This window comes from Lynx canadensis, chromosome A3 (assembly GCF_007474595.2).
Source record: "Lynx canadensis isolate LIC74 chromosome A3, mLynCan4.pri.v2, whole genome shotgun sequence".
Lineage (NCBI taxonomy): Eukaryota > Metazoa > Chordata > Mammalia > Carnivora > Felidae > Lynx > Lynx canadensis.
In genome coordinates this window covers 119,867,960-119,892,427 of record NC_044305.1, presented here as the reverse complement: position 1 = coordinate 119,892,427, position 24,468 = coordinate 119,867,960, and the positions used below count along the sequence as shown (strand labels likewise).

Here is a 24,468-nt window from a genome sequence, read left to right as displayed (position 1 = left end):
AGATCATGACCTGAGCCGAAGTCGGACGCTTAACCGACTGAGCCACCCAGGCACCCCAAAAGTCAGTTTAAAACACAAACGCTACATTTACCCAAGTTGCTAATACCACTTGCTTCACTATGAAGGGACTCGTTTAGCATAGAGAAGTTGAAGAAAAGTCTCCAGGCTGATGTTTCCTTGAGCCGCACTGCTAGTCTGGACCCCTGTCACTCACACACTCACACTCACAGATTGTGATGCAGCACAATCACTGGGCTAGACAGTTATATTTATCTCCATTTCTCCTTTAGTTTCTTCCCTCTCTGATCCGCTCTACATATTTTCCCAAACTATTATTTTCCAAACCGTCAGTGACTCTCTTACCACAGGATTCAATCTACTCCCCTCAGCCTGGCTTTTGAGGTAATCCACACTTTGTGATTTCCACTCTGGCTGCGAACTCGGTGTGGCACCACAAAATACAGTGGTTTCTCAGCACAGACACAGAGACCGAAGGAACTAACAGCAGGAACAAATGTATTCTGGTTTTGCTGCTACGTATCTGGGTAGATATTTCTGTAGAGTGCCAGTCAAACTGTCCAGGTGAGGACACTTAAGTGCCAAATGTGCCTTTCTCTCCTCTGGGGTATAGGGGCTGCGATATATTTGTCGCATGTTGTAATATGTCAACAAAGACAGTGACATCTGAATCATTCCAAATTTATTCAAGCCCCAAGATAACAAACATAGAGCTGGGATGCTCTTTTGTTCCTCCTAATACAGTTATTCATTAGAATTAGTCTGATTAGCTTGGTCTGCCACGATAATACTTACTAAAATAGGACTCTTAATCCTTCTTGAGTATTTAGGCGAAATATTTGAAAATTTGTTTTAAAAGAAACTTCAAACAGTTGAGAAACATTTGTTTACATATAGTTAATATCCTATTTATAAACCTGCCTACCACTATTTAAGGACATGACGCTAACTCCAGGTACTCATTTTTTATAATCAGGCTTTACACTAATTAGATGACTTTATGGAGTCGTGTCTAACTTTACGGGCAGCGCCATTTAAGCCTTTTGCGGCACCCTGTTCAGGCAGCACGGCAGGGGTTGGGGGGGCGGCAGCAGCTGAACTGGAGGTGAAGGGGAACAAGCGGTGGGAGGGAGGCGGGTGGGGGGGGGCGTGGGGGAGCGGCCAGGGCTCTCTCTTACCTTCAGCAGCTTCATCAGTCCCTCCAGCTGAACCATCAGCTCGCGCCTGCTCTCCTGCAGCGCCGACATTCTCTGCTCCAGTTCATCTTTCCTTTGCCTGTCCGAGAGGAGAAGCCCATCCGGAATGAGGCTCTGAAGACAAAGGGACCCTCAAGGAAGGGTCTAAGCCTAGGCGAAATGGGCTTCAGACCCGATTCCGCTATTTACTGGGGTCTGCGATGCTGAGCAAGTTACTGAACTTCTGATACCTTATGTAGAAAGTGGTGATAATATCTGTTTTGCTCACTTTCCTGTTGTGAGAATAGTATGTACAAATGCTTTGGAAAATGCACATGGCCATATACAGAACAAAGCATGATTAATGTCATTGTTAAAGTGATTTTAAAAATTCCTCAGGAAGTCAATTTTAGAAAGATACATGAAACGAGTCCAAACTTAAATTGATAGTGGAGAAAACGTATGAAAATTGCTCAGGGGAAACAGGGTTCAGTAGCTGATGCTTCCAGCACCAGATGCCAGCCTCAAGAGTGAGACTAACATCAGGGTGGCTCTGTGTCTGAGAGAATTTACTTTTCTCCGAGGCCAGGTTTCGCGTCAGTTCTAGCTCAATAAGTCCAAAACCGAACTTAAGACTTTAGTCCGCAAATGGTTCTCTTTCCTCATTTCTTCTAGCTGTCACGGCTGAAAACCTCCGTCCTCTTCGATACTTTCCTGCTTATACCCTATATTCATTCATCCGACTTGGATGACTCTTTCCTAGAAATGTATGTGTCTTTCTCTCCCGTCTCTCACTTTATCCAAGCACGCCTTACCTCACACGTGCAATGGTCTCTTCGCCTGATTAATCCTGATTTCATCTGTTATGGTGAAGTGGAATAGAAATCAAGAGGCTTGAGGCCCACCATTTTCTAAATATTGCAACCTTGGACAAGTCACCTAACCTGTAAGAGCCTCAATTTTCTCTTCACTAAAATGGGACTAATTACAAACAACTATGGCAATATCTGAAGGATCAAATAAGACCATGGGTATGAAAGATAAAATTAATGGCACCTAGTTCCTTTTAGTTTTTCACTGTGGTTGTTAGAAAAGATTTAAAAAATTTTTTTTTTTTTCAACGTTTATTTATTTTTTGGGACAGAGAGAGACAGAGCATGAACGGGGGAGGGGCAGAGAGAGAGGGAGACACAGAATCGGAAACAGGCTCCAGGCTCCGAGCCATCAGCCCAGAGCCTGACGCGGGGCTCGAACTCACGGACCGCGAGATCGTGACCTGGCTGAAGTCGGACGCTTAACCGACTGCGCCACCCAGGCGCCCCAGAAAAGGTTTTAATTACATGTGTGGCCCGCATTCTATTTCTGTCAGAGTGTGCTGCTCCAGACCCCACCTGCATGCCTATCCTTAGTGCCTCACCTTCTATTCCCTTCCACGTCTGGATGTCCAGCTGATGGTTCACTCTTCCTTAAGCAGATCCTGTCATTTTACGAATCCCAGCAATTCCCCAACTTCTTCCAAATATTATTCACTCCTTAGTGTCCCACCCAATGTCACTCTTCCCAGGAAGCTACTCCTAATTACTTCAGCAGGTATCAGATCCTGCTTAATTAATCACTACAACAACTGGTGCTCCTGTGGCACCTAATTTATTTTACCTTGCATCGCTGTCATACCTACCATGATGCAAAATCCTTGAGGTCAGGGGATGAGTCTTACTCATCTTTGCATGTATTGAATGGTTAAGAGAATATCACATCCAGTATGTACTCAATTAACATCTAGTGAAGTTAACACCATCATTGTTTGAAATCCTCCAAGGATTTCCACTCACCTATCACTTAAGGCTCTCCAGAATCTGGTCTCAATTCCTCAACTAATTTTATCTCCTATCACTGGCACTCTAAAGATTAATTCAATGGACGCCTGAAACAAATTCTTAGTTCTAAGACTCTTTCCCTTCTCTGAAATGTATCATACTTCTTTGGGGGATCATGCTGAACCCCAACTCCACTTCTAACCTGAAATGTTTTGTCCCAGACTCCATCCAAATCAACCCTACCTTCCATGGTCTAGCTCAACTTCCACCACCTCCATGGGTCTAATTGCTTCTAGCCTCTCTCTGTATTTTCATACTTAGATTTCTTATAGCATAATGCCCATACTATTTATTAACACTATATAATATTAGTTAACTGACCAGAAAATTATTTTATGTTTATTTCCAAAACTAGATCACAAATTTGTAAGATGGAATCATTGTTTTCTAGTCTTCATACTCCCTAAATTTCCAGCACAGGTATAAATTCAATAAAGAAAAACCGACTCATTCGATTTTCTAGAGAGCCTTTCTTCTCTGAACCTCTAAGACTGGATGCGGTACGCTTTCCCTGTGCTATGCACAACCAAATAATTACACCATGTGGTGAAAATGAAGGAACTATATGTAGCTACAGCAACAACATGGAAGGACCCTAAAGCGTAGTACTGAAGGGGGGAAAGGTTCCACTCTATGCATATAACAACATTTCTATAAAGCACAAAAAACAAAAAGCAAAACTAAACACTTTATTATGTGGGAATACACATATATTTGATGATAGATACTGTTTAAAAAGCAAGACAATGATAAACCAAATTCTGGATAGAGGAGAGCTCTGTGGGGAACGTGGAAGCAAGGAAATGGGCTTGGGGGCACTTACACACACGACATGGTTTTAACAACACATGACAAAGGTGTGGGTTCATGGGTGTTCATTTTATCTTTATGCTTCACATCTTACACATTTGTTATATATATTATTGAAATGAATATACCATTGAAAAATAAGTCATGGGGCACCTGGGTGGCTCAGTCGGTTAAGCGGCCGACTTCAGCTCAGGTCACGATCTCGCGGTCCGTGAGTTCAAGCCCCGCATTGGGCTCTGTGCTAACAGCTCAGAGCCTGGAGACTGTTTCAGATTCTGTGTCTCCCTCGCTCTGCGACCCTCCCCCTTTCATGCTCTGTCTCTCTCTGTCTCAAAAATAAATTAAAAAACTTAAAAAAAATAAAAATTAAAAACAATCATGGGGGAAAGACAGAATTCATAACCACTAACCCCAAGAATGAAATTCTCTATCTTGTTTTATTACACTAGCTGGGTACCTGGCAGTTCCTGGATTCGTATATATTGATCAAAACCAGAAGGATGCCAGATACGTAGAAATGAATCTTGCCCTTTATGTGTCTTTTGATAAACAAAAGTTCTCAATATGAATATAGATGAATTTACCAACTTCTTTCACGGTGATTCTGAGAAACTATTTTCTATTCCAAAATCCTAAAGAAATTCTCTCACATTTTCTTCTCAAAGTTTTAAAGTTTTGTCTCCATGTTTAATCCATCTGGTAGTGTGTTCTGTATATAGTGTGAAGTGGAGAGCCAATATGTTTTGTCTGTGTGCATAAGCAATTGATCGTGCACGCTTACTAAATAGTCTCTCTTTCTTTAGTGATAACAGAAGCTGCTTTTCAGATTAAACACTTCCGGACTTTTCAAGATTTAGACCCTCCTCAGATTTAGGGTAAATTCTTGCTTCTTGCTGCCTACATGACATCCCTGGGCTCAGCCCTCTGCCTACTAAATCTGTGACATTTTCCAGACACTTCCGGCTGAATTAAGGACTTTTAGCGATCCCGCTTCCAGCAACAGTTAAGATTGGAGTATAATCATTTTTTGCTTTGCTAGATATAAAACAGTTACTTGTGCCTGGGCTGTGGTGAGGAAAAGGAAACAGTTGTATCTTATGCCGAGAGTTCAGAGTTAACACTGGGACTGAGTCAGCTGCACATGCTCTCCCAGACTTCGGAGAGTAGCACCAAGCTGCTAACATCCCAGACATGCAACGGAGGGCCTAGGAACCAAATCCTCAAGCCCAATTAAATTTAGGAACTAAAATGAATTTTCAGAAGAATGGGAATCTCTGTATCTCTAATGATTTTCATCTGCACAGTTTAAATTCTTTATGACTTATTTATTGATGATATAAATCTAGAAAGAAAGACAGTTATAGAAAAACAATCATCTCCATTCTCTAGGAGAAGAAATGATGGTTGAGAAGCTACATGACCTAAGCCAAAGGAAGAATTACAAAAGGATATTCGGCTATGCAGAACCCCAGATGATGGCACATTAAAAATCAACTGTGCAATGTCAAATGTTACAACCTACACAGAAATGTTACAACCTACTCTTTGGACATCTAGAGGTCTGGTGAGAAGCCAGTCACTAACTTAGCGTCCAAAAAATGTCTGCATTTACCAAAGAGTACACACACATCTTTTTAAGACTGATAGGAAATAAGAGCCTAATAACTGTGATCAGATCACTCTCATGTTAAGCTCTTCTGGCAGACTTCTCCATTCGCTCCAAAATAGCATCTCAGTGGGGGCCGAAGCAGCTCTCTGCCCGCATTCAGGTCCTGAGCCCTGAGCCTCCGGGCCCCGAGGCCGTTTATGTCTATGTCAAAGTGGGAAGGTTCCACAGCGGTGGTGCAAGGGGTTCCCACGTGGTTTTGCATCTCAGAGACGTGCCTGTGTAACAAGCACCCTTCCCCTTCAACAGAGTCCTGCTCTGACCGTGAAGCACCGGGAGAATATACTCATAGGACAGAGGAGCATTATTCCTGCCAAGGGTCTTCAAAGTCAGACTAATTAACAAAATAAGAAGACGGATCGGAGCACAGTCTTCTTAAAGCGATCATAAAAGTGTAAACACTGCTCTGCCTGGCGTGGAGCCGGACACTGGTGTTGACCTGGTTCTGCCACGATGGCTGAAGTTCTCAGAATCCAAACACCTGAAGCAGTAACAGGATGACTGGAATGTTTTAACTGTTTGCTCTAACAGGATTAGTTGTATTGAGAAACAGATTCCATCCTACTCGTTTTGTTTCCCGACACGTAAATTCCTACCACAGACCATCCTTTGCAGACAGTGGTGCAGTATCCCTACTTACCTCAGCAGCCGCAGCTCAGCCAGCAACGTGGGGTTCTGCTGGGCCTTCTCGGGGGTGGGCTGGGAAGCCTGCTCATGCTCCAGACGGAGACGCTGAATCTCTTGCAGGATCTCCCTGGAGAGGCCAGATGAAAGAAAGTTGGCTGCACAGCGCTTCACAGCTCTTTCCTGTCAGGTCTTTTTATTCTAGAACAGCCTCCACCAATCTTGTTCTGACTGCTTCCAAATGACCGAGATGTGGAATAGCCACCTTCTTGATATTTCCACACTTCATATTTCCTCAATGAAACAATCTTTTGTGGTAGAGAAAGTCATATAAACACTCTTCTCAAGAATTTGAAAAATCTCCACTAAAGGAAAACAGCCACTAGAAGACTTTCTTTCTTTCTAGGGAAAGGAAAAACGAACTCCCTGCAATCTCTGAATGTGGGTCCTATGCTAACTCCCCCCATCTCCCTTCTTCCTCTTGAGCCCCCGAGTGATAAGAGCTGCCATTTCTTCTTCCAAAACCTGTTACTTTACATCTAATCTCCTTGTCCCGGTTTCTACTATTCAGGGCATACTGGTGTGCCGTCTGGTGTCTGTGACTTTAAATGGCTTTGTGGGGAGAGAGCAGACAGTCACATACAGCGCAGTGGGCCAGGATAAGATGACCAGATAAAGTGAAAGAGGGGTGGGGTGGAAAAGGGAATCATGAGAGGGGAGCTGGTAGGTGGGAGAAGGCAAGGGAAAAAGAATCCATGAGGGCACAGGAACAGGGCTTTGGGCTACCAGAATGTACAGCATGCAGAGATCTCCAAATCAGAGTAGGGGCATTCCCATGAGTTGGTCTGGCCTATATTCACTAAGGTGGGATCCTCCTTCATGGTCAAAATACAACTAGTCTGCAAGGAAAAGGAGAATCAGATACTCACATGACAGTCTTGGACTTCAGAAACTGGCTTGGCCTCTGCATTCTTACCTGTTTTTGTTTTCCAGTTCTGCAATAAGCTGTCTTTGTTGTTTGTTGGCATCAAAGTTAAAGCTCAAGTCAGTAGGAGGACGGGTCTACAGTGAGAAGAAAGCAAAGGGGTTTTTTTTGTTGTTTTTTTTTTTCTGTGTGTGTGTGTGTGTGTGTGTGTGTGTAATTAAAATATATCCAGAAACTCAGACTACTGATTTTTTAAAACAGATTTTGGGGGCACCTGAGGCTCAGTCGGTTAAGTGTCCAACTTTGGCTCAGGTCATGATTTCACAGATCGTGAGTTCGAGCCCCACGTCGGGCTCTGTGCTGACAGCTCAGAGCCTGGAGCCTGCTTTGGATTCTGTGTCTCCCTCTCTCCCTACCTCTCCCCCACTCATGCTCTGTTTCTGTCTCTCTCTCTGTCTCTCACTCTCAAAAATAAACATTAAAAAATAAAACAGATTTTGGAGCTACAATTTACATACCATAAAATCCACCCATTTTAAGTATACCATTCAATGAGGCTTAGTAAATTTATTTATTTTTTAATTTTTTTTTAACGTTTTATTTATTTTTGAGACAGAGAGAGACAGAGCATGAACGGGGGAGGGGCAGAGAGAGAGGGAGACACAGAATCGGAAGCAGGCTCCAGGCTCTGAGCCATCAGCCCAGAGCCCGACGCGGGGCTTGAACTCATGGACTGCAAGATCGTGACCTGAGCTGAAGTCGGCTGCTTAACTGAGCCACCCAGGCACCCCAAGGCTTAGTAAATTTAAACAGTTGTGCAACCAACCACCACAGTCCAGTTTTAGAACATTTCCCATCACCACAAAAAATCCGTCATGCTGGCTTGCAGTCAATTGCCACTCTCATCCCCAACCACAGGCAACCACTGACGTGCTTTCTGTCTGCAGTTTTGCCTTTTCTAGAAACTTCATATATATGGAATCATACAACATGTGGTCTTTAGTTTCTGGCTTCCACTAAGCATGATGTTCCTGAGGTTTGTCATTGTTGTTCGATGAATCAGGAGCTCCTTCCACCTTACTGCTGAATAGTATTCCACTGTTGCCAGCTTTTGACTGTTACAAATGAAGTTGCTAAAAATGATCATTTACAAGTCATTGTGTTGATATGTTTTTATTTCTCTTCAGTAAATACTTGGGAGTGGAATTCCTGAGTTATCTGATAATTCTGTATTTAATATCCAAAAAAAATTTTTTTAGGGGCGCCTGGGTGGCTCAGTTGGTTAAGCAGCCAACTTGGGCTCAGGTCATGATCTCACGGTCCGTGAGTTCGAGCCCCGCGTCGGGCTCTGTGCTGACAGCTCAGAGCCTGGAGCCTGTTTTGGATTCTGTGTCTCCCTCTCTCTGACCCTCCCCCGTTCATGCTCTCTCTCTGTCTCAAAAATAAATAAACGTTCAAAAAAAAACTTAAAAAAATTTTTTTTAAAAAATGTTTATTCATTTTTGAGAGAGAGAGAGAGAGAGAGAGAGAGGCAGAGTGTCAGTGGGAGAGAGTCAGAGAGAGGGGAGACACAGAATCCGAAGCAGGTTTCGGGCTCCGAGGTGTCAGCACAGAGCCTGATGTGGGGCTCGAACCCACAAAATGTGAGATCATGACCTGAGCCTAAGTCAGACGCTTAACTGACTGAGCCACCCAAGTGCCCCTGTATTTCATGTTTAAAAAAAAATTTTTTTAATGTTTATTTATTATTGAGAGGCAGAGCATGAGCATGGGAGGGGCAGAGAGAGGAGGCGACACAGAATCCAAAGCAGGCTCCAGGCTCTGAGCTGTCAGCAGAGCCCAAAGTGGGGCTCAAACTCACAAACCGCAAGATCATGACCTGAGGTGAAGTCGGACGCTCAACCGATTGAGCCACCCAGGCGCCCCCTGTATTTAATATTTTGAGGTACTATGAAACTGTTTTCCAAAGTAGCTGTATCATTTTAGAATCCCACCAACAATGAATGAGGGTTCTGAATTCTCCGCATCCTGGCCAACATTTGTCATTGTCTTTTTTCTTTCGTTGTTTTAACCATTCTAGTACATGTGAAATATTTAACTGTGGGTTTTTTGAGATATGATTTACATACCATGAAATCCACCCTTTTAAAGTGTACAATTCAGTGGGCTTAAGTATATTTACAAGCTTGTGAGACTATCACCATTTATTCCAGAACATTTCATCACCTCAAAAAACTCCCCCGTACCCATTAGCAGTCATTCCCTATTCCCCCTACACTCACACCCTGAGAACGGCTAACCTACTTTCTATTTCTATGGATTTGCCTACTCTGGATATTTCATATAAATGGAATCATGATCTTTTATGTCTGGCTTCTTTCACTCCGCAAAATGTTTTCAGGGTTCCTCTGTGTTGTAGCATGTAGCAATACTTTCTTTTTTGTAGCTGAATAATATTCTGTTACATGGATACACTACATTTTGTTTATCTATTCAACAGCTGATGGGCATTTGGGTTCTTCCCACTTTTTGGCTGTTTTGAATAATGTCATTATGAGCATTTGTGGACACGTGTTGTGTACTGATAGGTTTTCATTTATCTTGGGTATATATCTAGGAGTGGAATTGCTGGGTTATACAGCAACCGCTTTCCCAAGTGGCTACACCATTTTACATTCCCATTGGCAATGTATGAGGGTTCCATTTTTTCCATACCCTTGTCAACACTTGTAATTGTACATCTTTTTGATCATAGTCATCCTAGTGGGTGTGAAGTGGTATCTCATTGTGGATTCAACTTGCATTTTCCCTATGACTAATATATTGAGCATGCTTTCATGTGCTTACTGGCCATTTGCATATCTTCTCTGGCGAAATCGTTTGTGGTTATGATTTGCATATCCACTGACATTTCTGACCCTTGTTGCCTCCTTTAAGAATATGAAAGCCAATCAACACAAACTAGGAAAATGGATAAATAGATGACGTTTCCCTTTTTTTGATTAACCAGAACGGAAGCCCAAAATGAAGGCTCTGAGATGGCTATGTTTCACGCTGCACATTCTTGGTTCTGCCCAAAACATGACCTACCGTGAAGCAGAAACCTTGTTTCCTGTCTAGAGCTTAAAGATGCAATAAATAGTTCTTTTCATGTGGCATTTCCTAAATAAACAGGGGCAAAACAGCATAGCAAATGTGGGTGGGAGGCTTTTTTACCAAATATTTTTTTTCTTAAAAGAAGGAAAAAAGGTGATGTTTCTTCCTCTAGAGTGGACCAACAGCCAACTGAACAAATTTTCTATATTCTTTTCAGACTCTTGTGAGAGCCAGAGCTGAGCCTCACAAAAGTGGCTTGCCTGAGACTAAATCTGCTGTGAATAACAGATTTCCAGTTCTTGAAAACTGGAGTTGAAGCGAATGGCTCCTTATTAGTGTGAGATTGGGGAAAATTTGGATGAGGAAACGGACTCTCAAAAGGAATTGGCTTCATCATGGCAAACAAACAAAAACCTCATAGTATTTCATTGGAGATTTCTAAAGAATCTTTTCAGTTTTGAGTTACTGCAAGGCTGAGGCTTCTTTCAAAGAAGAGGTTAACACAGGAATCAAGAGTTATTATCAGCAGTCCCCAACCAGGAGAGATTCTTTGGCACCAAGAAGTATTGTTACTCAAGTACAAAGAAGTGCGGGTCAAAGACTTCTATCCTGAGGCAGCAGTTCCAGCTGGAGCTCAGAGCCTCTCCACCTGGAGATGACAACAAGGAGAGCCCCCAGTGGTAAGTGTTGATGACGGCTGATTTCCCCCAATCAAATGTGAAACACAGTCACGTTACATTAAATAACAGAGAAACTTGGGACTGTATTTATTTACTATCTTAAACTTCACAGTGCTCCTTAAAAGAAAAAAAACAAACAAACCCAGGTCTCTCTTCCTAAAATGCCTCTAGGATACTGAAGGGAACAAGACAGAAAGGGAATTATTAGTTCACAAAGACATGGAATACTTTAACCACAAGAGACCTAAACATGATTTCTTTCAAAAATTAACAAGTTTATTCATTTAGTCAACGAATATTTCCTGAGCACCTACTATGTGCTAGGAACTAGGATGCATTAGTGAATAAGATACAGCTCCACCTTCAGGTAGCTTACATTATGCTGGGAGAGAAAGATAAGGAACCAAAGACAGTATATACCATCAGCAGTGATAGATGCAATGAAGAAATACAGGGTCATAAAACAGAGTGAACTGAGACAGAAGACTCTTTTTGAATAAGGTGGTTATGAAAAGGCTCTCTGAGACTCAGTGAAGCGGGGAAGCTAACCAGGTGATGATCTGAGGGACGGGTGTGCTAGGTAAAGGCCAAGCAAGGCCTGCAGCTGCTTCATCTGGGTGTGTTTAGGTCAGCACTGATGGAGTGGACGTGGGCTTTGGTGAAAATGGTGGCTGACTCTAGGAGATGACCCCGGGACCCTGATCGCCAAGGGCCTTTTAGCCTTGGAGGAGAGTTTCCATTTCATTCTGAATGTAGTATGAAGCCACTGTAGGGCTCTAAACAAGGAAATACAGAATCAATTCCAAATACTGTAGGTACATACTCAGCCTTCAAGGAGGTGGAGCTTAACACTCACTCCTTTAGCGTGGGCTGTCCGCAGAGACTTCTTTCCAAAGAGACAGTGTGGAGACAGAGGGGAAGAGTAACTTTATGTTGGAGAAACCTGACAAACACTACCTCAGCCAGGTGATCAAGGTCAACATCAACAGTGATAGATAAATGATGTTGACGCTATGTACCCCAGGTACAACGGAAGAAAAACAGCCCTTACCTCCTCTTTCTCCTCCTCCTCCAAAGCCATAACTTGAGTCTAATCATGAGAAAAACATCAGACTAATCCCAAATAAGGGACATTCTACAATGCATTTGATTAGTACTCGTCAAAACTGTTAAGGTCATCAAAAACAAGGAAAGTTAGAGAAACTGTCACAGCCAAGGGGAGCCTAACAGACATGACAGTTAAATGTAATGTGCTATCCTGGATGGAATTCTGAAAGAGAAAAGGGACATTAGATAAAAACTAACAAAATCTGGGGTGCCTGGGAGGCTCAGTCGGTTGAGCGTCTGACTTCGGCTCAGGTCATGATCTCGTGGTTCGTTTTGAGCCCCGCGTCGGGCTCTGTGCTGACAGCTCAGAGCCTGGGGCCTGCTTCAGATTCTGTATCTCACTCTCTCTGCGCCTTCCCCGCTCATGCTCTGTCTCTCAAAGATGAATAAGCGTTTTAAAAAATAAACAAAAACTAACAATCTGAATAAAGTATGGGCTTTAGGTAATAATAATGCATCAATATTGGCTCATTAATTGCAATAAGCATGCCATGCTAGTGTTAAGATGTTAATAAGAGGAAAAACAGCATGGGTTATATAAGTCTGTGGTAGCTTGGTAATTTCTCTAAAAGTATTCTATAATAAAGTTTATTACTGTAGTGGGATAAGAATGGAAGTAGAGAGGCTAGTGAGGAATCCTAAATTTTGCTGTTTACTCACTATGCAGACCTTGACTTATTTTATTTTCCTACACCTTTATTTTCTCAGCTGTAAAATGGGAATATTTACAGAAAGAGATGTGAAGAGGACCACTTAGCATTCTCTTAGATTTAGGTAATCTCAGAGAGCTCCATCATCTTTAATGAGATGGAAATACATCTGAAAAATACAGGGTAAAAACAAGATCCCTCTGTGTAAACCTGGGCAAATTTTTAAAAACCAAAGAAAGCCAATGCAGTCAGCAAACTGCAATCTGGTAGCATGCATTTCTGAAGCCTCCTAAAAAAGGGCTGGCGGCTTCCCATCTGTATGAGCTTGGCAGGAGGAGTTCCAGAGAGATGTGCCTGATATCAGCTATGATTTCTTCATACTCCAGCGGCACCCTCCCATCACCCCAATCTCACTTAGACTAACTAGAAGACTGTGGATTACTAATCCTCTCAAAAACCCAATGACTTTTAGGGCAGTGGTTCCCTAGCTAGCTATACATTTTTGTTTACAAAAAGTTTTGTTTTTCCTTTTTAAATAAAAAAAAAAATCAATGGGCTCTAAACACAGAGATTCTGATTCAGTAGGTTGGAAGCAAAGCCAAGGATCTCTACGTTTTAAATGCTTCACACGATTATAGCATGTACCCACGTTTGACAATTAATTACTATTCTACAGGGGCTTTGAGTCATTAAATGTGTGCAAAACACCACATGGATACTGTTGATCTTTACTTGCAAGAAGCCATAAGGATATTTCTGGAATGGTGCATGCCTGGAGCAGTTGATGTGATGATAAGGCTGTGAAGGCTGGGCTATCTGAAAAAAAAAGCTTCTTGAAAACATGTTGGGTGGGATGACAACAAAATGTTTCCCCTTCCTTTCACATTTCTTCCAAGTCTTCCATAAGGAATTTCACATTTTTCATAAAGAAAAAAACTTAAAAAATAAAGAAACAAAAAACTCTCCTCTGATTACATCTAGTGTTGCTGATGTTTGTGATGAAATTCTAAGAATTTGCTCTTATTACTATGATTTACCACACACTGTAGTTTTTTGTTTGTTTGTTTGTTTGTTTTAAAGGAATTTAGGCACTCCAGGAAAACAAATGAGCTCTCCTGGTTCATCTAAACAACCTAGAATTTCTTTGTTCAAGGGTCAGCCTGAAGAGGTTTCCAGTGGCCATGTTGTCAACTAAAAGAGAAGGGATGGCTCTGACACTGAGGTACTCCACAGGGTGCCATGCTGGCTGCTTAAGTGATTTAATGGTCTTTTTTTGTGAAAGAAGGTTTAAAAAAAAAAAAAAGTAAAACGTCAATACAAAGCCTATCTGGCAGGCTATAAATAAATTCTTTTGAGCACTACACCCATTTTATGCAAAGCACTTGTATCGGCAAGAGATTAGCAGATTAGTAGTCCTCTTAACAGAAATCTAGTCAAGAAGAATCCTTCCTGAGAGGCCCAATATTTAGAAGATAACCACACACTGGAAAATAAACTGAAGATGAAAGGGACCTTATCAGTATTTCCACTCAAGACCATTCTAACAATTATCATTTTCACACGAATTAGAGAAGTGGCATCAGAAACTATCAGGTGTAAACAGACTTATCTTGTTTGCAGGAAAGGAGAACGTGACCTCCTTTTCAGGGTCAAATGGCTTTGGAGCTTTTATTTACAGTATTTTTAAAGTACGATGTAAAGTCAACAAGACTACATGATGGCATTGAATATACTTAATTTTAAACATTCAACCACAATGCTATCTCAACAAATTTAATTAATTTCTAAAATAACTTAAATGGTTGTGACTGAGGACACATGTAAGGTTTAACTAATTAAATGGAACTTTTCTTTTCCTCAGACTTCTCCCCACCTGCCCTCCATTCTGTTCCATTTCACTAACCTTTAGAGTTGTAATGTTGGGAGTCAGATATATGACCTAATACTAGATACTCAAGGAAAAGATGTCGAAGCCTAAACAAATCTAAAGGAATAAATTACTTTTCGGGGGAGAAACAAAGCCAGACTCTCCACTGGAAGCACTATTTCTCTATGAAGAAGTAAACATAAATTGGCACACATTTCTAAAATCAGTATACTGTGTTTGTAGAAGACGGTCCTGAGAGATCTGGCCTGCCTGTCCAGCCTAATTTCACTCCAAGTATTGTTCTCTGGGCTCCAGCCTCACAGACATCTTTTCGGTGCTGAAACCTCCAACCTCAGGGCCTTTACCTAGGTTGAAACACCCTCCTGGCACACACTGGGTGTTCCTTACCTGGTTAATGTTCACACAGTCTGTTGTTTCAGCCTCAGATCCTTCTTCCATTTGTCTTGCTCTTTCTTCCAGATTTAATGCTCCTCCTGAACTACAACCTTCTGTAGCTAAATCTCAGGAGTTGATTGACTAGTACCCCAGTCCCAGCTTGCCACTGACCAACCGTCACCTTGAGTAGTTTCCTTACCTTTCTGAGGCTTAGTTTTCTCATGAGATTGTTTTGCAGAATGAATGAGCTAATATATGCAAAGCACTTAGAATAATGACTGGCAAACTGTCAATAAATGTTAGCTATCAGTGTTATTCTTTCAGCATGAATCTCACTGGGGCCTTTCTCAATGCTTGCCAGAAAAAGTCTTTCCCCTTTTCCTTTGACAGGTTTAGTTACTTTCAGTACATTAATGATATTCAACTGTCTTTTTTCACAAAGAAAATTCTTAAAAGTTTCAACATAAACATCAGCAGCAGTGGATATGATTGGAAGTGTTATTTTTAAAGAAAGCGGGTTTTTCTTGTTTATAAAAAAAACTGTTGAATTGTTGTTGGCGTTGAGAAATCTATCAATTCTTTGCAGGTATCTATCTTTTCTGGTTGCTTTTTGAGTACCTTGTCTTTGTATTCTGTAGTTTCACTAGGATACATCTAGGTGCGAAATTATTTACCAAGTTTGGAACTCATTGTTATGTTTCAATCTGAGGATTCATGTCATGAATCAATTTTGGAAAATCTTCAGCCATTAATTCTTTTTTTTTTTTAATTTTTTTTAAACATTTATTGATTTTTGAGACAGAGAGAGACAGAGCATGAACGGAGGAGGGTCAGAGAGAGGGAGACACAGAATCTGAAACAGGCTCCAGGCTCTGAGCTGTCAGCACAGGGCCCGATGTGGGGCTCGAACTCCCGGACTGCGAGATCATGACCTGAGCCGAAGTCGGACGCTTAACCGACTGAGCCACCCAGGCGCCCCAGCCATTAATTCTTTAAATATTTTCTCACCTAATAGAAAATAATTTTATTTTCCTTTTTTTAGTGGTGGGGGGATTGGGGGAGGGGGATTCCAATCAGATGGCTGTTGGTTATCTTGTAAGTCTAAAAACCTTGTTTCAAACTTTTCATCTTTCTGTGTTGCATCTGGGAAACTTTCTTGCATATGTTTTCTAGCAGACTAATTCTCTGTGCAGCTGTGTCTGATCTGACCTTTAACTCATCCACTGAGTTTTACATTTCAACAACTTTAGTTTTTAAAAATGTTTATATTCTATTTGGTTTGTTTTCATCTCTGGTCTTCTTAGTCTTTTGTTACGTTTTTAATTCCTTCTTTCAGGTCTGAAGAAATTTTAAACAGCTATTCTATAGCCAATAATTCTAATATCTAAAGTCACTGAGGGTCTAACTTTACAGAGATGCTCAGGAGTTCATGTCTAGTTGGGATTCTCATGTCTAGTTGGATTCCTTGCTTTACAGAGATGCTCAGGAGTTCATGTCTGCTTGGCCTTAACTGTGAACGTTAACCTTAGGAGAGGATTTATATTTTGCTTCTCTTCCATGCCAGAGGATTAATTTCATGTTAAAATTTCACCTGGGTGTTTCTCAAACTATGAAGTTATGTAAATGCACCCAACACGAACACAGACAGGACTAAGGTTGTGAATTCCTAGGGGAGACCTCTTCTGCTCCTACAGGAGGAGACCCATAAGCTTTCCGATTCTATTTTTGTGCCAGCAGATGGACGTCTTCTGTATCATACTTTCACCGGGTTGTGCTTCTGGGGGCCTAGCTTAATGTGAAAGCTTCATTTCCAACTCTCCACTTTGCATATGCACAAGGCTTTGCCCACTGTACCTCAAGACAATTAAAATCCAAGCACAGGGCTGGAGTGGGAGCAACAGCAGCCCATGGGCTGCTTTGGGTTTCAGTTCTTTCTAGCTCCTAGGAAACTGAATTCTCTTCTACTTATTTTCAGATCTCAACACAAGTAACACTTTCTCACAGAAGCCATACAGTATAAAGCAGGGACCTGCTATACATTTTCATAGCTCCTTCTATTTTCCCTCCACTGCACCTAATTGTTTGTAGTTACGTTAATAGTGTGATTATTTGTTTAATGTTTGTCCCTCTCACTAGACTGTTAGTTCCCTGAGGGCAGGAATCATTTGTTCATCATAGTAAATAAAATAAGTAATAAATAGTTGCCAAATGAATACGATGAATATGTGTGCAGAAGGAAGGGGAAATGTATATTAATATGCATATAACTCTTCAAGGAAAGGGTTGAAACGAAAGAAAAAAGGGAACATTTTATTATAACTTACTTCAAATTTATAGTAAACATATGGCAGATCCCTGGGTAGCTAGCCATTTTTCAATACAAACTCTTCCATATTCACCATTCTTGGTTCCTTTTTCTTTTAACTGAGATATAATGCTCATATCTTAAATACGCCATCCAATCAGTTTTGACAAGTGCATGTAACTTGTAACCCACACCTCTATTAAAATGCAGAACATTTCCATCAATCTAGAAATTTTCTTTATCTCTCTTCAATATCCTCGTTCCCAGAAACAGTACCTGATGTGATTTCCATCACTATAAATCAATTTTACCTATTCTAGAATTTCATATACAAGGAATCAAACAGTACGCACTTTTGGTGTCTGATGTACGAGAATTCTGTTTGTGCCACATCCTCTCCAACATTTGATGTTGTCAATCTTCTTCATTTTAGCCATTCTGGTGGGTCAATATGGTTTTAATTGCCATTTTCCAGATGATTAATGATATCAAACACCTTCTTATGTGCTTATTGCTCATCTGTATAACTTCTTCTGTGAAGGGTCTGGACAAGTCTTGAGGCCATTTAAAAACTGGGAGTTGTCTTATTATTGAGGTGCAGGAATTCTTTACATAGTATGCCCTTTATCAGACATGTGTTGCAGATATTTTCTTCCAGGTTTTGGTTTGTCTATTTTTTTGATAGTATCTTTTGATGGGCAAAAGATTTTATTTTCAAAAAGGTCCAGTTTATCAATTTTTTTTTTTAATGGTTCATGATCCCTCTAAGAATTCTTTGCCTGCTCCAAGGTCATGAAGATATTTCTCTACGCCTTCTTTTAGTAGCTTTATGGTTCTAGCTTTTAGGTTTAAATTTATTATACATTTCAAGTTGGTTTCTATGGATGGTTTGAGATTCTTTACTTCATATAGATATACAGCTGTTCCAGAAGCACTTGTTAGAAAGATTTTCCTTTCCCAAAATGTCTTTTGTGCCTTGTCAAAAAAAGTCATTTGACCTTATACATATAAGCTTATCTTATGGATGACTCATTTGTCTATCTTTTTGCCAATACCACACTTTCTTGATTACTGTGGCTGTACAGTAAGTCTTGATGTCAAGTAGGGTTAAGTCCACCAACTTTGTTCTTTTTAAAGACTTTTGGTTCTTCTAAGTCCTCTGGTTTCCAAATATGTTTTAAAATCAGTTGGCCAATTTCTATAAAAAGTCTACTGAGGTTCTGACTGGTACTGAATCTGTAGATTAATTTGGAAAATTTTGCCATCTTAACAATATTAAATCTGAATATTTTATGGCATACCTCTCCACTTATTTAGGTTTTCTTTAATTTCTCTCAGCAATATTTTATTGCTTAACATCTTTCATGAAATTTATCCATAAGTATTTGATGTTTTTAAATGTTACAGTAAATGGTGTTTTTCCTAAATTTAGTTTTCTAGTTATTCACTGCTGGTAGATAGAAATACAATCAATTTTGGTACACTGACTTTGTATCTTGCAGCACTGCTATAAAGTCATGTATCTGTCTTAGCAGTGTTTTTGTAGATTCCTTAGGACATTCTCTACACCATCATGTCATCTGTAAATAATAACAGCTTTACTTCCTCCTTTCCAATATTCACACCCTTTTCTTCCTTTTTTTCCCTTTTCTTCCATATTGTACTGGCTAAGACCTCCAGGGCAATTTTGAATAGAGGTGGTGAAAGTGGACACCTTTGTCTTGTTCTCAATATTAGGTAGGAGAAATAGTCCAAAATTTAACCTTTCATTATATTAGCTGTAGATTTTCTTGTAGGTGTTCTTTAGCAGATTTAAGAAGTTTCTTCTACTACTAGTATACTGAAAATGGGCAGTGCAATTTGCAACTACATGGATGGAACTAGAGGGTATTATGCTAAGCGAAATCAGTCAGTCAGAGAAAGACAAATAATCATATGACTTCACTCATATGAGGACTTTAATATACAAAACAGATGAATATAAGGGAAGGGAAGCAAAAATAATATAAAAATAGGGAAGGGGACAAAACATAAGAGACTCTTAAATATAGAGAAAAGAGGGTTGTTGGAAGGGTTGTGGGAGGGGGGATGGGCTAAATGGGTAAGGGGCTTAAGGAATCTACTCTTGAAATCATTGTTACACCATGTGCTAACTAACTTGAATGTAAATTATAAAAAATAAATAAATTATAGAAAAAAGTGAATAAACAATAAAAACATAGAAAAAAATGGTCAAAGCCTTATTCAATAATTTCCAAAATAGTAAAATCCTGTTCTATTTGGAAATAGGACAAATGAAAGCAAGCACACTACCTGCAGTAAGAATGAAAATATAAATAAGTTGAGAAAGGCTTTAGATATTTTCATGACTCGTGACTCTTAATTAATGTCCGTAATAATTGGCATTTTATAGAACTATTTCCTTTTTTAAAAAAATTCTCAATGTCAATAATCTTTACCGAGATTAAAGAAAAGAAAAAAAAAGAAAAGAAAAGAAGAGAGAAAGGGCAGTGCATTTTGTTAAATACTTTTTCTGCACCTACTGAAATGATCTTATAATTTTCTTTTTTAAACTGCTAACTTGGCAAATTACATTGTCTGATTTTTATGTATTAGTTAAATCTGCACTCCTAGGATAAATCTCACTTGATCATGGTGTATTATCCTTTTTATATATTGCTAGATTCAATTTTTTAATATTTTGTTAAAGATTTTTTCATGTTCATGAGAGAATTTGGTTATTGATATTCTTTTCTTGTAATGGCCTCTTTTGTCTTGGTATCAGGTTAGAGTGGCCTGATAAAACTTGGAAAGTGTTTCTTCTTCCTCTATTGAAAATTTATGTCAGATTGTTATTATTTCTTCCTTAAATACATGATAGTATTCAATAGTTAAGCTCTCTAAGCTTAGAGTTTTCTTTGTGTGAAGTTAATTATGAATTCAATCACTTTAACAGATTTAGGACTATTTAGATTTTCTATTTATTCTTATGTCAGTTTTGTTAATTTGCCTTTTTTTTTAAGATTTTATTTTTAAGTAATGTCTACACCCAACATCAGGCTCGTACCCATAACCCTACGATCAAGAGTTGCGTGCTCTACCAACTGAGCCAGCCAGGTACCCCTAACTTGTGTCTTTCATGGAATTTGTCTATTTCATCTAGGTTGCCAACTTTATTGGCAAAAACTGCTTATAATATTTCCTTATCATCCTTAAAATACCTGTAGGATCTGTAGCAATGTCCCTTCTTTCATTTGTGATACTGGTAATTTGTGTTTTCTTTCCTTTTTTCTTCATCAGGATTTCTAGAGGGTTATTAATTTATTTGATCCTCTTTTTTAATGTTTTTATTTTTGTGAGAGAGAGAGAGACAGAGCATGAGTGAGGGAGGGGAAGAGAGAGAGGAAGACACAGACTCTGAAGCAGTCTCCAGGCTCTGAGCTGTCAGCCCAGAGCCTTTTGCGGGGCTCAAACTCACAAACTGTGAGATCATGATCTGAACCGAAGTCAGACGCTTAACCAACTGAGCCACCCAGGTGCCCCGATTCAATCTTTTTAAAGAACCAGCTCTTTGATTTTTTCTTGACTCATTTTTTAAGGAGGATATTATAGATAAAACTAAAGGTCACTGTAATCCCTTCCCTAAACCCATGCCTCTCCTTTTGTTCCTGAGGTACCTATATCTATTCTCCTAAATTTCAAGTTTACCATCCCTCTACCATTTGCATATTAAAATAATGCTAATTTCTGCTACTCTGCTAGGACCTTCCATTTACTTACCACGTTTCCTGCTTCTGCAGCCAGCCGGGCAGCATAGCGAGCTATAAGCCGGTGTTCCTCATCCAGTCGGCTAGGACTGTCCAGGACACTACCAAGGAGACAAAAATTTAATAGGTGTGCATTAAACATCCCCTACCTTTGTTTTTCTTTTAGAAAGAACAGATGGGAGAAAGCTTGTAAACAAGTATGGTAGCAAAAGAAACAGAAGCCTGGGTCATAGATACTAATGGTCCTCTGAGACAAAGGAGGTTTAGAGAAATGATGAGGCCACATACGCCACACTTATCTCCCTGCTCCTACACCATCAGAAGGGGCACTTCTTTTTTAATTCAAGGTCTGAGAAAAGACAGACCATCTGCAAAATCTGAAAGAGGGATTTCTAATCAAATGTTTTGGAAGAACTTGTGACTTTTACACATAGGTCTTGAATTTAAAAAGACCAAGAGAAAACTAAAGCACCATGAAAAACAGGGCTAAGGAAAAGTACTTAACACTGGCTGAACAGAAGTAAGAAGCCTAGGCAAGGGCAAGTCCAACATATGCTAAAGTCAGAGAAGAATCCATGGTATTAAACCTTCCCTTTCAACGCTCCTTTTTCTTCTTTTACCAAGCTTGTTACCATTATAGCCTCATCTTAGAGTAAATTAATTTACTTCATTACTCTTTCATAAGAGTGCTGGTACCCCCAAAACTGAAAGACCTACCTAGTTGGGATATCAAATACTGCTGCACCTGGATGAAAGAAGCTAGCTCTGTATATATGTGATGCAATGAACTCCGGACTGGATTATGAAATAATTCACTCCTTTAATTTAGCATGTTACATCAACTGTCATTTATCCATTACATTATCTTGTAATAATTACTGAGGGGAATCTGGGAAGGGTGATGTTAAATCTATAGAGATGTGTCTGACCTTATTTATGTATTTTTCCTAGATGTTTTCACCTTTCTATATTTCCAATCTCTGTGGCTAATTCTTTAAGATTAACTTGGTCTTTCTTCTAGGATGGATTTTTTTTTTTTTAAGGTGCTTTAAGTCTTCTGCCTGTGCCACTTTAGAATATTTGATAATTTCAGGTATGCAAGTATCAGTCTCCAGCATGTCTCATCATCCTCTGAAAAGATGATCTTGTAATAAGAACATGCTAGCATCAGTTGGCTTTAATACATTAGGGCCAAGGCCCCAAGGTCAAGGCTGAGCTGTAATATTTGTGCCTTAAAGATGTTTGTTAGAAATAAGAGAACTACCTTTATCTTCTGAATAAACAACAAAAATGAACATTTAACAATACAAGTGGATAATATTATAGAGGGAGCGGCAGCCTAAGAAATGGGACTTAAAGTGTCTGCCCTTTGTTTTGGCAAGGGATATAACAAACACTTCATTTTTTCCCTCTGTGCAAAAGAGCTCCTTTCTCCTCCATCATGTTCCACCCCCTAGGAAGGTTAATTCTGTTTGTCATTTATACACAAGTGTGCACGACACGGTTGCTTTATTTGGCTATGCTTTCCAGTCAGAAACTAGAACTTTATGCTGATCAGAGGTTTTAAGGTCAATGAAAATTAAGAGGAAAATTAGAAAGGTTCCTTATTTTTCTGCTTGAGCTAACTTTCATTTTCAGAATTAGCCAGGAAATTTCTGACTTCTTTGAGGAAGCATGAAGCTAGGTTCAAGAAGAGATACAGTACTCACCCAATCCTCATGTTCCCCCAGGCCTCCCAGCCAGCAGTTCTTGCGCAGGAAGCTTAATCCCTAAGCGAGGAGGCTTGAGGACCTAAGCTAGACCCACCATAAATCTCTTTGGGCTGAAATATCAGGTAGCAGTCCCTGCCCAACATTCTGCTCCTATTTTCACCATGGAAACTTATAATCACCTACACAAATGCCCTTATTGATAATAAGTAAGCTGTCCTGCCAGGGGTGAGACACCTCTATTCCTAGATCCCAGGAGCTGAGACAGAGTGTACAGAAATCATCTGTTGGATGAAGAGACACTCTTTGTGATACAATGCATAATTATCAGGCCTCCCCTCCCCTCCTATAGGATAGGCCTATATTAAACATACTTGGGAAGTAAAGAAGTAGACTTTAGAGATAAATGCCTAAACATATCAATGCTATTTAGTCACACTGGTAAAATTACGGGAAATGGTATGAAATATAAAAAACAATCCTTTTCAAAGATATATATTTCACATTAATTATTCTTGTCATCGCAGGAAATAAAGCAAGCTCAAATGACCTTCCCATGAAGCCATCGCAGGTTCTGTGCAAAACTAAGATCAAAATGCAAGGCTCCAGCTCTCTTATGTGCTCAGTTAATAAATTATGGCTTCCTCTCTAAAATTAAGAATCCGTTTGGCATAGTGACTCTTATTTGCTGCTAGGTGAAGTGGAGGGATGGCTTTATATGATTTAAACTTTACCTGCTATTCTCCTTGCAGAATGGTGGTAGGTGTGGGCACAGAGTGGACAGGTAGCTTTGTGTCTGCCTGAATGCAACAGCACTTAGATTGGTATTAATCCTTTTAAAGGGTTAACTTTGCTAGAGTTAGTGGTTATCAAATGTTTTTCCATCCTAACCCACTGAGGAACCAGGCATATTCTCACATTAACAGTGAGTCCCTACCACAGTTGTCAAAGAAAGGGGTACATGGAGTTATTATAATACATACAATATGAGGAGGGATATATGTTTTGGAAAAGGCCCTGGGGTGACAATGATCCAATATCACTGCTGAAAACCACTGGTTCAGTTAATCAATGATGGATCTGGGAGACAGAGATGAAGATGTAGCACGTAAAGACGTTCTAGGGTGATGGCACCTTAGACGAGACAAAGTGAGACATTTGTGGGTTGATCAACCTTAAGCCCTGAATGTCGACAGAAAGGGGTCATTATTTAGACAAGAGTGAACAGTGAGACGTGGCATCAGGTAACTCTGTGCGTGTGCATCTTGAGACTGCACATCTGTCTGAGATTTGCTCAGCCTTTACGTGTGGGCCGAAGGAAGCGAACTCCACTTCATAAGAGCATTTCTGACTATATGTTTAGGTAAGTGCCCGGGCTTGGCAAGGCTCCTTCTCTTTCAGAAGTTAATGCTTTAGCAATTATTTAAGCTCTGCCAAACATAGCTGGTAGCTTCTCAAGAAAAACCCCACATGCAGAGCTTTTTCCAGCTGGCAACCCCAGGTAACATAGCTCTCCCTCCCTCTGATCAGCCCTTGGCTACCCGCCTGCTGCTGCTGCGCTACCACTGACCGTGCACAGTGTTGCAGACGGGCCACATAGGAGGCTATCAGCGCATGCTCATCGGCCAAGTGACTGGGTATATCCTGGCTATACTGTAACCTAGGAACAATGGAGGCAAAGACAGCAAGCACGACACAGACACATATAGAGCGAGAAATGAACATGGATTAAAATGGGCAAACTTCAAAGAAAAATAGAAAAAAAAATCATGATAAGGAAAATAAAAAAACACAAT

At 40.1% G+C, this 24,468-nt stretch overlaps 1 protein-coding gene across 9 annotated transcripts in view; it reads right to left on the bottom strand.

Annotated features, from left to right (window-relative positions):
• DTNB (dystrobrevin beta) overlaps positions 1–24,468 on the bottom strand; it is a 242,119-nt gene that overhangs the window by 37,110 nt on the left and 180,541 nt on the right. For 7 of the 9 annotated variants that reach the window (XR_003967936.1, XR_003967937.1, XM_030311501.1 and 4 more), the window contains exons 11-15: positions 24,243–24,332; positions 20,977–21,064; positions 7,147–7,232; positions 6,187–6,300; positions 1,197–1,293 (exon numbers count right to left, since the gene is read on the bottom strand). Coding sequence is in view for 7 of the 9 variants with exons in the window: in XM_030311501.1 (XP_030167361.1) it covers positions 1,197–1,293; positions 6,187–6,300; positions 7,147–7,232; positions 20,977–21,064; positions 24,243–24,332 (475 nt within the window). In the remaining 2 variants the exon portion in view is untranslated. The remainder of the gene's footprint in view (positions 1–1,196; positions 1,294–6,186; positions 6,301–7,146; positions 7,233–20,976; positions 21,065–24,242; positions 24,333–24,468) is intronic. The other 2 variants (XM_030311505.1, XM_030311506.1) reach the window with 1 other exon arrangement.